Source organism: Agelaius phoeniceus, chromosome 19 (assembly GCF_051311805.1).
Source record: "Agelaius phoeniceus isolate bAgePho1 chromosome 19, bAgePho1.hap1, whole genome shotgun sequence".
Taxonomy (NCBI): domain Eukaryota; kingdom Metazoa; phylum Chordata; class Aves; order Passeriformes; family Icteridae; genus Agelaius; species Agelaius phoeniceus.
The window spans coordinates 5,910,599-5,922,188 of record NC_135283.1 but is presented as its reverse complement, the minus strand read 5'-3'; the positions used below and the strand labels follow the sequence as shown (position 1 = coordinate 5,922,188).

The following is an 11,590-nucleotide window of genomic DNA, read 5'->3' as shown; positions in this document are numbered from 1 at the left end:
AGGCGCAGCCTCGCCCCCATTGGACCCCGCCCCTCCTGTTTCCGGTCCCGCCCCGTTACCGCCCCGCGCCGCGGTCGCTCAGCGCAGTTAATAGTGGCACGGGGCATTCACAGGCGTACACTGGGTTGCTCAGCGCAGTTTATTGTCGCACGGGCACCCGCAGCCGCCGCCGCCATCGCAGCGCCCAAGCACCGCCGCCCCCGCCCCTGCCCCTGCCCCTGGAGCGGCGCCCAGCAGCGGGCGGGGGGCGGTGGCGGCGGGACGGGGGTGAGGGGGAGCAGCCAAGGGAGGGCGAACCCCGCGGGGTGGGAGGACCCGCGGTTTCCACCCCCGGCCCTGCGCTGCCCCTGATCCCCGCTGTTCTGAGGCAAAGCCCCACCACGCCAGGGTCCATCCAGCAGCCGGACCCCGTGCACCCACCCGGGCCACTGAGCGGAGCCCCCGCACCACAGCCCTTTGTAAGGCCTCCGCCATGGCCCCTCACAGGGGAAGAGGGTTCCCTCCTGCCCGTCAAGCACCGGGGCTCATGCTGGCTGCCCCCCAGGCAGCCCCACCATGGCCCCCCACACTGGCCCTCGCAGGGGAAGGGGTCCCCTGTTGCCCGTCAAGCACGGGGGCTCATGCTGGCTGCCCCCAACAGTGGGCACGGGGAGGGGGCTGCGTGGGGGCACCCTCCCGTGCAGCTTAGCAAACCCCCAAGTCTTGGTGGAAGGAATGATCGGGGGGATTGTAACAGCTGGGGAGGGGGTCCACATGTCCAGATGTCCAGAGGGTTCAGAGGAAGGGGTTGAGCCCCCCGGGCGCGGACGGCGGGGCCGGGGGGCCGCTCAGCGGCAGTAAAGGCTGCGGCAAGGTGCTGGGGAGTTCGGGGAAGGTGCCAGCCTGCGGAAAGGCACTGGCGGAGGCGGGGAGGGCAGCGGTGGCAGCGGGGACGCTGCTGAGAGGCAGCGGCAGGGATGCGCTGTAGGTCATGGAGTTGGCGGGGTGGCCGGTGGGCAGGCCGGGCACTGGCGAGCTGGTCCGCATCTGGTTCAGCGTCGGCTTGGGCTGCTCGGAGAGGCTGAAGGGGTTGGTGGGGGATGGTGTGCTCAGACCTGGTAAAATGATGGGACATGTCAGGATAGCCAGGCCGCTTCCAGCAGTTCTGCTCCTCCACTTTCTCCCCCACCACCACCTGCCCAGCGCAGGGAAGCCCCTGGCCAGCAACCCTGCAGCACCTACCCGAGAGAAAGGGGTTGCGGGTCTTGGAGGCCGGAGTAGGTGCGACCAGGGAGTCCAGGTTGACCAGAGAGGAGGCGGCAGGGCCAAGGAAGGCCTCGGGAGTTTTACAGTCCTTCCGATCCTTGCTGGATTCAGGCAGGGAGTCAGCCAGGTTGGCAAGGTCAAAGTTCTTTGCCCCATCCTGCCTGGTGCTGGGGAACAGGTCGCCAAAGGGGTCGGGCTCTGAGATGGAGGGAGGGGAGATGAGACACATGAGCCAGCTGGGAGACACCAAGGGTGACAGCACTCTCCCTTGTCACTGCACAGGGTGGCTGACAACACATCTCACCCCAGATCACAGCATGACACAGTGGGGCTGAGCCTGCAGATGGCCTGCCCAAGTATCACCCAAGCCACCGTGGGAGACAGCAGAGTTAGCGACATGAGTGCACACAGAGACTTGGGCTGCTCCCTTAGCTGTCGGGCAGACTGAGGCTACAGCACGTGCCCGTGGAAACACGATCTGGCCATACCAACAAGCACAACCTGGCCAGCCCTAGAACTGCCTCCCTGCCACAGGCAGGGATAGGTCACCACCTGCCCACTCCCAGCTCTTACCCACAGGGCTGCTGGACTTTGCCGAGGAGGGCGGCTGCGAGGGCTCCTGCTCCGGCGGCTCGGGCGGCTTTGCAAACAGGTCAAAAGCGTTCCCCCCTGGAGCTGGGGGGAAGAGGGGACACTCAAGGAGGGGAGCAAGCAGGGAGGTGTGGGGCAGGAGATGGAAGGGCAGGAGAGAGGCAGGGCTGGCTGCCTGCAAGGAGACAGAGAAGACGGGATGCAATGCAGGGCATGGGTTTGGGGGTCAGGAATGTGCACTGGGGAAGGCTTAGATGCGCTAGATCACGGAATCATTGCAGACCAAGACAGCCCTACTGCTTGCAGCCATTACATCATAACAAGCAGGTCCCTTTCCCAGCTCCAGCAGGGACAGGTAGAGGGGACAGGTCTGCAGGAATGCTTTAGCAAACAGCACTGGCCCCCAGACCAGGTTCTGCAACCCTCACCAGGGACCAAAACAGGGGGCAACACATGCAGGACCTGCACAGGGCTGGAGGAAACACCCAGGAGGAACTGAGAGTGACAATGAGCTTTGAAACACAGGCTGCTCCTACAACTGTTTCCCCATCTGCAACATGGCACCTGCGACCAGCAACGGTCCTGTCTAGTCCTGGCAGGGTGTACAGGGGTCATTTGGGTTGAGCAAATAGCTATCAGTAATGGGACACAGCATCACCTCACTGCTGGAGGGGTGTGGGGCTGCCACCTGCTCCCATCAGATGGCTCTATTAACTGCCATGTTAATTAAAGCAGCCTGTTCTGTACAAAGATAAAGCCTAAAAGTTCCCTGAAGTCTTCAGGATGCTGAGGGGTGAGCAGAGGTCCTGCTAAGGGACAGGAGGGTGGGGAAGGGGTGCTTGGGGAGCTGGTTGAAGGAGGAAGGGGGGAGAACCCAGAGATGCCCACTTGCAGTAGGGTAGTGATGGTCAAGGCTGTCCTCAATCCTCAGCAAAGCCAAAAGGTCCATTGGGCCTCTTACCAGTGGTTGGAGGCTGCTCAGGCACAGCAGCCCAAGGGTCAGGAGCTGGTGTAGAATTGGAGCCCTGGGGGGCTGGGGGGGATGCTGTTCCCCAGGGGTCTGCAGGAGGGAAGCCAGAAGACATCGGTGCCTTCCCCCAGGGGTCAGAGGCTGCAGTGGTGCTGGGGGGAAAGTCCCAGGGCCCAGCAGGGGTTTGCTGGGATGAGGAGCTCGCCTGGGAGAGGGGCTCCCCACCAGGGTCTGGGACTGGCACCCAGGGATCCGCTGCACCGGTCCAGGCAGAGGCCACCGGCTCCACTTTGGGTTTCATATCTGGAAAAAAAGGGAAACTCTGGGAGAGGGGAACAATGCAGAGCACAGAGGAATGCTGAGTGGTGGTTATGTGGCCAGGAGACCATGGCTTCCAGCAGTACCACCTGGGAGTGTAATGGAGTAGGCACAAGAGGGAGAAGGCAGAGGTCCTCATTGTTGAGCTGCTGGAGGAACAGAGGCAAGGGACAACTTTCTGCCACTGTCCCAAATTTTGGCAGCCTGCAAGTTGTCCTCACCTGTCATATCCCATGGGTCAGCAGACGTGTGGCTGGAGGGGGCTGGCGCCGGCCCGAATATATCTGCCAGCTCCAGAATAGAAGACTGCAGACAGGAAGGGAATAAAAAGGTGAGAGGAGCTTGGGGCAGACCTTCAGGATCACCCCTGTGTGGCCACCCAGCCTCCAGTGCTATACCTGGCTTTTCTTCATCTTATCTTCTTCTTGCTCTTCGTCCCTGCCTGGAGCAGTCTCCTCCACAGGTCTCTGCTGCAGGGAGTTCTCCCCTTGCCAGGTCCTCACTTCCTGTGGGGACAAGGGATGGGACCTGTGAGCTCAGCAACCCTGCAGACAGCACCTTCTCCAGGAGACACACCCAGCACAGGAGCTGCCACCCAAGAAGTCCCAGCATCTGAGCAGACAGCTCCTCCAGGGCCGAGCCCCCCAGGAGAGCACTCAGCAGACAGCCCGGAGCAGCGAAAGCAAAGCGGGCACCGGAGCAAGGTGATGTTTTGGGCTCCGGTGCCACAGAGAGACCAAGTGCAAGGAGAGCGGAGCGCCAGGACTGTAGGACACAGGTACCTTCTCGTGCTCCTCTTTGCTCAGCGCGAGCGCGAGCTGCAATTGCCTTTCTTCATCTGTACTGGAAAGTGGAGGAAGTGGCTTCTGGCAACAGAGGAAATTGGGTGATATTTCAGCTTGCCCTCAACTCGCAAGACTGCTTGTGGTTGTCCCTCTCCTTGCCACCACCATTCCAGTGGCCCCTTGCCTGCCTGCACAGCATCTGTGCCCATCCAGCTGGCCTTGCCTGCAGACCCCCAGCCCAGTGTCCCTGTGCTCTCTAACCAGCTCCTCCTCAGGTTCCATGCAGCCCCTGCCCAGCTCCTTCCCCCATCCCATCACCTGCCACTGGATTAAGGCTGGGATGACCCTAAATTAGGCAGTCAGCATCTCCCCTGGGAGGTTTTTGGGGACCCTGATGCAGTCAGTGAAGGAGAGGAGATGAGTAAGACATCTCCTTGCCCTGGCAGCCTGCTGGGGAAAGATGGTTTGTGACACTGACCGGCCTCAGTTTGGGATTCCTGCCAGCCCCAACGTAGACCTGAGTAGACTTTGGGGAGAGGCTGTCCCTGTACCACCATGGTGGCCCTGATCACTGCCCCATGACACTTTTCCAGCAGTGTGGAGACTCATGGGGGCTGGGAATGGGTACCCTGATAAGGGTGTATGTGTGTGACACCCATAAATGTGTGTACATGACTGTGCAGCCCAGATGGACTCCAAGAAAAAGGCAACACTTTCCAGAGAGTTTCTTCAGTGCTCATTGGAACAGTGTGAGGATGCTATAAATACTCCAATTCCAGGACAAAAATAGGGATATACACCCTGCTCTACCTCCAAAAGAGCCTCCATCGAGCAGGAAAGACTGGCAACAACAAGCATCATCTCTAGAGCACATCCTCTGCCTGGGACGACTGGGCTCATGGTGCTGGGTGACAACTCCAGGAGATACCCACCAGTCCAGCCATGCAGCTCCTTGATCCCTATGTTCCTCTGATTTTGTGTACTGGCTGTACCTACAGGCTCATGCACACTGTGCTAGCTGTTTGCTGGTGACCAAATAATCCATTCTTGGTGGAAAAGGGGCCAGCAGACAGAAGGGACAGCCTGAGGTGGCTTCACACTGGGCACAACATCTCACTTGCTTGATTCCTCCTGGGGCTGTTTCCCAGTGCTCCTTTTAGCCTAGTTTGAAAGGACCAGACAGTGGCAGGGAGCATCTGTGTGCAGTGAGCCCCCAGCCCTGTGGGTGCAGGCCCTGGTGCTGGCCTGCACCCACACAAACTGCTGGGTAAGGCTTTGCCTCCTAAAACCTCTGCGGGTAGGCAAGAGGAATGGGGGAGCTTAGACCAAAAGTCCTCAGCAGAGGAGGGCAACCAGGTTGGGGGGGTAGGCTTTGGGGTAAATCCAAAAGACCCCCCAAGTTCACCCTGGTGTCTGGGAGGCTGGACAGATCCCAGCCTGGTGCTGTCCTCTCTAATATGAGAACAGGGAGCAGGGGCAGCCCACGCCTCCATCTGCCCGCTGGTGATTTTGGATGCTAGACACAATGCGAGCAGCCTGGTACAGTTGCAGGTACATGCACCAGCCTCAGGCAGCCCTCAGGCAGTTCCTCTTCCCAGGGAACTGACCCACTGTGTTCACAGATCAGGCAAGGTAAGGGAGATGCCTCACACTCCAGGACAGGCAGGGCCACTCTACCTTCTCTGCCTCCTCCCGACTCATAGCCAGTGCCAGCTGCAGCTGCAACTCCTCCTCTCCTGTCGTCTGGGGCCGTGCTTGCTCCAGGTCAGAGGCAAACCGTGGGGATGAGGATGATGCTGGGAGATAAAAGAGGAAAAGGGGAAGGAGTGGCATCAGGACTTGAGGTATTTTGGAAAGCACACCAGCAGTTTCCAGGCCTCTGTCCCAATACCCAGCCTCCCCAGGAGATGTAGCCACACTTTAGAGCTCACTACTTTGAACAAGCCATGAGTTTAAGGCTGGAGGCACCACCAGCTGCCACTGCTACTGGGGTCCACCACTGGCCCAGCCAAATCTCTGCCCTGTGGTGCAGGATGGGCTTCACCACCACCATCCCAAAAGATGCAGAAGAATGATGGGCACCAAGCAGGTGCAAACGAAATGTAACACCTGCCTCCCCTGAGAGAGCCCGAGTGAACTGCCAGTAACACTCACAGTTGAATGAGGAGGGTGAGCCCCGTGCCCGGCTGTAATCTTCACCGTAGGGTGATGCCCGGCGGCCGTAGGTGACCTGGTGGCTGCCACTGCCCATGCCCTCCAGGGCCATGCGCTCCTTGGTCTGCAGCGCATGCGCCCGTTCCTGCTTCAGCCGCTCCTCATCCTTCAGCAGCGCCATCACCTGCTTCACCTTCTCCCGGATGTTGATGCCCTGGTCCTTGCCGTCACGGTCCACATACTGGAAGTCCTTCAGCGTCTGGATGGTGTAGAGGTTCTCCCGGCACTGGTGGGTCACCTTCTCGGAGCCAGTTTTGATGAGGTAGTCCAGAAGGGTGAGGGCTTTGTAGACGTGACGCCAGTTCTTACCGCTGTCGTTCAGCCGCCGCCAGATCATGCCCATGACCTCGGCAAAAGCCACTGTGTTGAAGGTGAGGTCAGCGATCTCTGACATCAGAGAACTGGGAGGACCCCAGGGATCATTGGAGGTGGCCTCCCGCACCTTGATCTCTGCCTCTGAGTAGTTGTGCACGATGTTCTTCACCTGCCGACGCAGTGCCGAGGTTGTCATGGCTGTGTGGTGCTGGAGACCTGCTGGTGGCAGGCAGGAACAGTGGAGAAGGGATGAGTGAGCACGGCCACAGCCTCACCGGCACCTGCAGCAGGGAACAGTGACACAGAGATCTCAGCACCACCCCAACCACCAAGACCCATTCCCAGAGTCCTTGACTGGCACCAGGGACATTTCTCAAGGTGGATGTGACCATGATAGGGGCATCAGATGCACCCTGCTAGGCTTCCACAACTCACCAACTCAGACACACAGGATGCTCAAGAGGAAAAGAAATCTCATGGCAAGTGATACCCAGAATTGCCAAGCCACCACAAGTTTTGACTCTGGATTCAGCAACATTTGGAGATTCTACCCTGCACTTCTGTTTCTAAAAGTAATCATCTGAAAATGGCAGCTCCCTCCTCCAGATCCTGTCTGCCTCAACTCCACTCTCCTGGCAAAGCTGATTTCAGACCCTCCCAGCCCTTGTGCAGCCACAAGTTCCCCTGTACACCCAGATTCACTACCTGCAGCTGCACACAGCCCTGCTTGTCCCAGCCCAAGGCTCTCAGTGCTGTCAAGGCTGCATCGTGCAAACCCAAAACCTCAAACCTCGTCATGAGTCAGAGCCTATAACGACTCTCTAGTGCTGGCAGCTGCTCAGGCAGGTTTTCCCAGCAAATTCGGTAATTTTGCTCCCGCGAGAGGCTGGTGAATTCAGGGTGCTAACAGCCAGTGCCAGGTTAGCCAGCAGGATGGATAATGCAATGCCCCTCTCACCAAAACCCCAAGCTGTCTGAGCTTCCTCTGGACCAAGACACAGGGGCAGCAGCGGTTGGCATGGCTGGGAGCTGCCCTGGTACCTCCCCACGGGCAATGCCTGTCCTTGGGATGTGCTGCACTGACACAGATGCAGTGACGTGGGGCAATCTGGACTTGTCCTCACATGAGCCCATCACAACCCTGTGCCCTGCTCCATGCTAGTCCTAAATCCTCACCTTCTCCCTGCATGGTGAGAAGACACTGTTCACCCTCATTTTATCAAAGAGTCAAGCTGAGGGAGAGGCAGAGGCTGCCTTGCCCTCGGCAGGGTTGCACCGCAGTATGGGGGAGCTGAGCTGCTCCCAGAGCCCTCACTGCAGCTGTGACAAAACTCACTAGCAATTTTTCCCCCATCCAAGATAACACATGTGAGCAGAGGAATATCTCCCCCATACAGCAGTCTGCAGACAGCAGTTATCAGTGTCCATTTCATCATTCACCTCGGTTTCCAGTACCTCCCTGGACTGCAGCTGCTGCACCACATCCAGCCCTCTCCCAGCTCAGGACACCACTCCATGGCACTGGAGCTGGGCCAGGCCTCTGTCCCAATACCTAGCCTCCCCAGGAGATGTAGCCCACAAGCCATGCACGGCACCCACCACGGTCCCACACAACCCGCACGACCAGTCCAGCACATCCTGCTCCTGTGGGCCAGCAGCCAGGTGCCCCACAGCTCCGCCAGCAACATCTCCTGTGAGTCAGAGAGGAGCCTGGCACCGCCACGCTCACGGGCGGACAAAGTTTCTCTCGAGTCGGTTCCCTGCACTGATTCCCTTTCGCAATGCAGCCCGTCAGCGCGGCCTTTGGATCCCGCCGGGAGAGCCCATGGTGCAGTCGGCCAGGCCACTGCCCGCCTGGCACAGAAACGCCTCTGGGACAAGGGCAGTAACACAGCAAAGTCCTCCAGGACTTGGCTCCATGCTCTGCTTTCCACCAACACCCAGGTGGAGATAAAGACACATTCTCCAAAGGTGCCACCAGCCTGGAAAGCACCAGCAAGCACATTGGCAGTCTGAAGAGGAGGCAGGATGGTTCCTTCTGCCTCCAACAGGTTTTCTAGCTGGACAAACCCCAAGGTCCAGTGACAGGCTCCCGGGATGGCTCATCCTGGCCAGAAACCTGACCCCAGCTGGACTTTGCCGCTATGAGATGGCCTGGGAAGTCTGAATGGAAAGAGATGGGAAGCATGGGCTGGGGCAGGGATGAGAGGAACCCGTAATCAGGGCTGGAGCTGCCAGCGGGATTTAGAGCTGAGGGTTTATCAAACACAGAATCATCCCCCCCCCCCCCCCCCCTCCCTGGAATATAAAGGGAGTGAAACAGAAGCTGTGTGGGAGATAAGGCGGCAGCACCCAGCAGCTCATATGGAATTACTGCAGTGACCTTGACCAAGAGTGGCCAGGTGGGAGAAGGACACGGCTGCGGGGCTAGGTCCCCATCGCCCGCGGGCCGGCGCGGGGGGCTGCGGGGGCGACGCGGGAGCGTCGAGGGGGCGAGGAGGAACGGCCGGGAGGGGGAGCGGTAGGGATGGGGGGGATGCAGGGGGGGGGCAAAAGGGGCCAGCGAGGGGAGGGGGGCCGAGAGGGGGATTTACAGATCCATCCTTAATCAGGTGCAGGGCTGAGAGGAGCGGCGACCGCCATGGGGGAAGCAGCAGGGAAAGGGCCCCGCAGCGCCCTCCGCCGCGCCGCCGGCTCCCGCACCCGCCGGGCTCCCCCTCCCGCAGCCGCAGCGGGGGCCCGAGCCTGGCCCGGGAGGCGGCCCGGCACCGAGCTGCCCGCCGGGGCCCGGCACCCCCCTCAGTCCGCGATGCTCCAGTGTCCAGAACCTTCCTCCTCCTCCCCCCCCCACCGCAGCCCGCTGCCAGGGGCGCGCAGCCCCGGTTACCTGCGCAGTGCTGCCGCCGGTGCCGCCGCCGGTGAGCGCGGGCTGGAGGCGGCCGCAGCCGCCCGCTCCTGCTGCGCGCCGCCGAGTTGCCGGGCTGGCTGGGCAGGTCCCGGCGGCAGGTCCCGGCTTAACCCCTTCGGGGCCGCCCGGGCACCGGCAGAGGCGCTCAGGCCCCCCCGGTGCGGTGCGGCGCAGCGCGGTGCGGTACCGGCCGCGGGGGATGCGGCGCCGAGCCCCTGCCCCGCCGCATGCGGGAGGCGGGGATGCTGTAAATGCTCAGTCACTGCCCCTTCTCTGGCAGCCAGCCAGGCGCTGCTCGCTGCTGCCTGCGCGCCTGTATTCCTTTTCCTTTTTTTCCCACCCCCCTCCTCCCCCCCATTATTTTTAGACAGAAATCCACGTCCCCGGGCGCGGAAGAAGCTCCGAGGGATGTCGACCCTCCCCACCACGCAGCTCCCTCTCTGCTACCCAAGGCCACGCTCGCAATTTGGGTTCTTTAAATTAATTTTTTTTTTTTCTTTTGCTAGGATCTAAATTTGGAGCGGGTTCTTCCCCTGCTCTGAACAGCTCCCGGAGCCTGGCTGGGGCGAGAGAGGGAGGCATCAGATGACATGACAAAATAAGTCATGTCTCTCGATCATTTTAATGCCACCCCCTCTCTCTCGGCCTCTGCCTTCCATTTTAATCACTGACAGCCCTTCAAGTATTATGGATTATATATAATCTTTTTAATATCAATGACATTTTCCATGAGATGGAAAACATCTCAGGTGTGCTGAGACATTCTCGGGCGGGAGGGGGGGGTCATGCCTTCCTGCTGCTGCTTCCACCAGCCACACAAAATGCTGAGCTGAGATCCATCTTGCCCCCAGGGTTCTGCTTTAGGTCTTCGGGGAGGCCATGTGCCCCTGGGGGCTCTGCAGATCTCAGCAGCCTGACATTCCCAACAGGCTGTGGCCGTGCAGGCTGAATAAGCATCTAGTCCCACTCCCAGCTGCAGTGTGGGAAAAGAGGATATCCAGCATCCAAACCCTCTGCAGGTCAGCCCAGAGAACATCCCAGCTCAGGAAGTGGCAGGCATTCTTCACGGCAGCCCAAGCTCCATGAGCTCCATGCTTCCTCTTCCTCCATTCCCAATGCTCCTGATTCACTGTGTCAGATGGTGAGGTAGACAGCTTGCCTTTCTTCAGGCAGTGATTTTTTTATAAGCAAAGTGAACCTCTCCATGGGGAGAACATGCCAGTTTTTGGAGCTGTACAAATGTGGGGTTTCTTTGTGGGGGGTCCCAAAACCCCACTGTGGGTATAGGACCCAGCAAAGCACTGCTTGCCCTCAGCAGAGCCTGGCTGCTCACCCAGACCCCCTCTGCCATTGGAAATGTACTGTCATCTCCACTTGCCTCATTTTCCTGCAATTCCCCCTCTTCCCATCCTCACTGGTGGTGATGGTGTCTTCAGGCCCCACTCACGTGATGGGTTTGGAATGCAACTCCCAAGGCCAGGAAGGTTGCTCACCTTGGTTATTTAGCAAACACAACACAAATTATTAACACTAATACAAATAATGCCCACGCTTGGGAGAGGAGAAGGAATAATTTCCTTGCCTGGCTGCAAGGACTCAGCCTTACAGTATCCTGCAGAGTGCAGGGCTGACAGCCCTGAGGGTCTTGCTGCTTAGGACAGAGCCCACAGCTCACACTAGGCCTATAAATAAGAGGTATATGTTTCTAAAGCTACTCTGTGGAAACCACCTCTAATTCCACTGCAGTTCCTGTTCTGTTACTTCCACAAATCAATGCAAAAGGAAAAAAAAAAAATCAGCTGGCTCACAAAAAGCTGCAGCAGCCAGACAGCAGAGTACCACAGCTGTTGGCCAGCACATCCTTTCCTACATGCTCCTTGTACCTCATTCCCTGAGGACACTCTTGTCCAAGGCTAGAAGAGGCACTGGCAATATTTATGACAAAAATTTATGACAAGAAATTAGACTATTCACAGGTTTGTTCTCTTTTGCAGAACTTCTATGCCACCCACCTGCCCTCTGCTATCATTCTCCTCCCTGGAAGGGACAATGCCAGCACAGGACATTCTTCCATTGTACGTGACTGATGTAAAACTTTCATCTACCCCATGTTGTATTAACAGATTTTCCTGTGGGTAGATGAACACATGGAGCCTGGTTTCAATATGCTGGACTGAAGATATGGATCCATGGAGACATGGATGGGCTTTATCATCCTTTAAGGTAAAACTACCAAATGAAAGG

The 11,590-nt window shown here is 58.8% G+C and overlaps 1 protein-coding gene across 2 annotated transcripts; it reads right to left on the bottom strand.

The window, feature by feature from the left end:
- Positions 1-120: 120 nt before the first annotated feature.
- On the bottom strand, positions 121-9,599 carry EPN3 (epsin 3). 2 transcript variants are annotated; one of them, XM_077188374.1, is made up of 10 exons: positions 9,326-9,599; positions 6,064-6,719; positions 5,587-5,705; positions 3,907-3,990; positions 3,523-3,630; positions 3,346-3,430; positions 2,798-3,109; positions 1,819-1,920; positions 1,222-1,443; positions 121-1,094 (listed from the first exon to the last, which is right to left on the bottom strand). In XM_077188374.1, the coding sequence occupies exons 2-10, from the start codon at positions 6,632-6,634 to the stop codon at positions 775-777; spliced, it is 1,923 nt and encodes a 640-aa protein (XP_077044489.1). In that variant the 5' UTR covers positions 6,635-6,719; positions 9,326-9,599; the 3' UTR covers positions 121-774. The 2 variants fall into 2 exon arrangements, with proteins under 2 accessions (XP_077044489.1, XP_054501155.1); XM_054645180.2 differs by lacking the exon at positions 3,907-3,990 and having other exon boundaries at positions 9,326-9,598.
- Between the last annotated feature and the right edge of the window lie 1,991 nt (positions 9,600-11,590).

Excerpts from the sequence above, each read along its gene's own strand:
- EPN3 (XM_077188374.1), bottom strand. The coding sequence starts at position 6,634 with ATGACAACCTCGGCACTGCGTCGGCAGGTGAAGAACATCGTGCACAAC. Across the intron at positions 3,991-5,586 it reads GTCGGGAGGAGGCAGAGAAG|AAGCCACTTCCTCCACTTTC; the intron begins GTAGAGTGGCCC and ends CTCTGTTGCCAG. Across the intron at positions 3,631-3,906 it reads GCAAAGAGGAGCACGAGAAG|GAAGTGAGGACCTGGCAAGG; the intron begins GTACCTGTGTCC and ends TTGTCCCCACAG.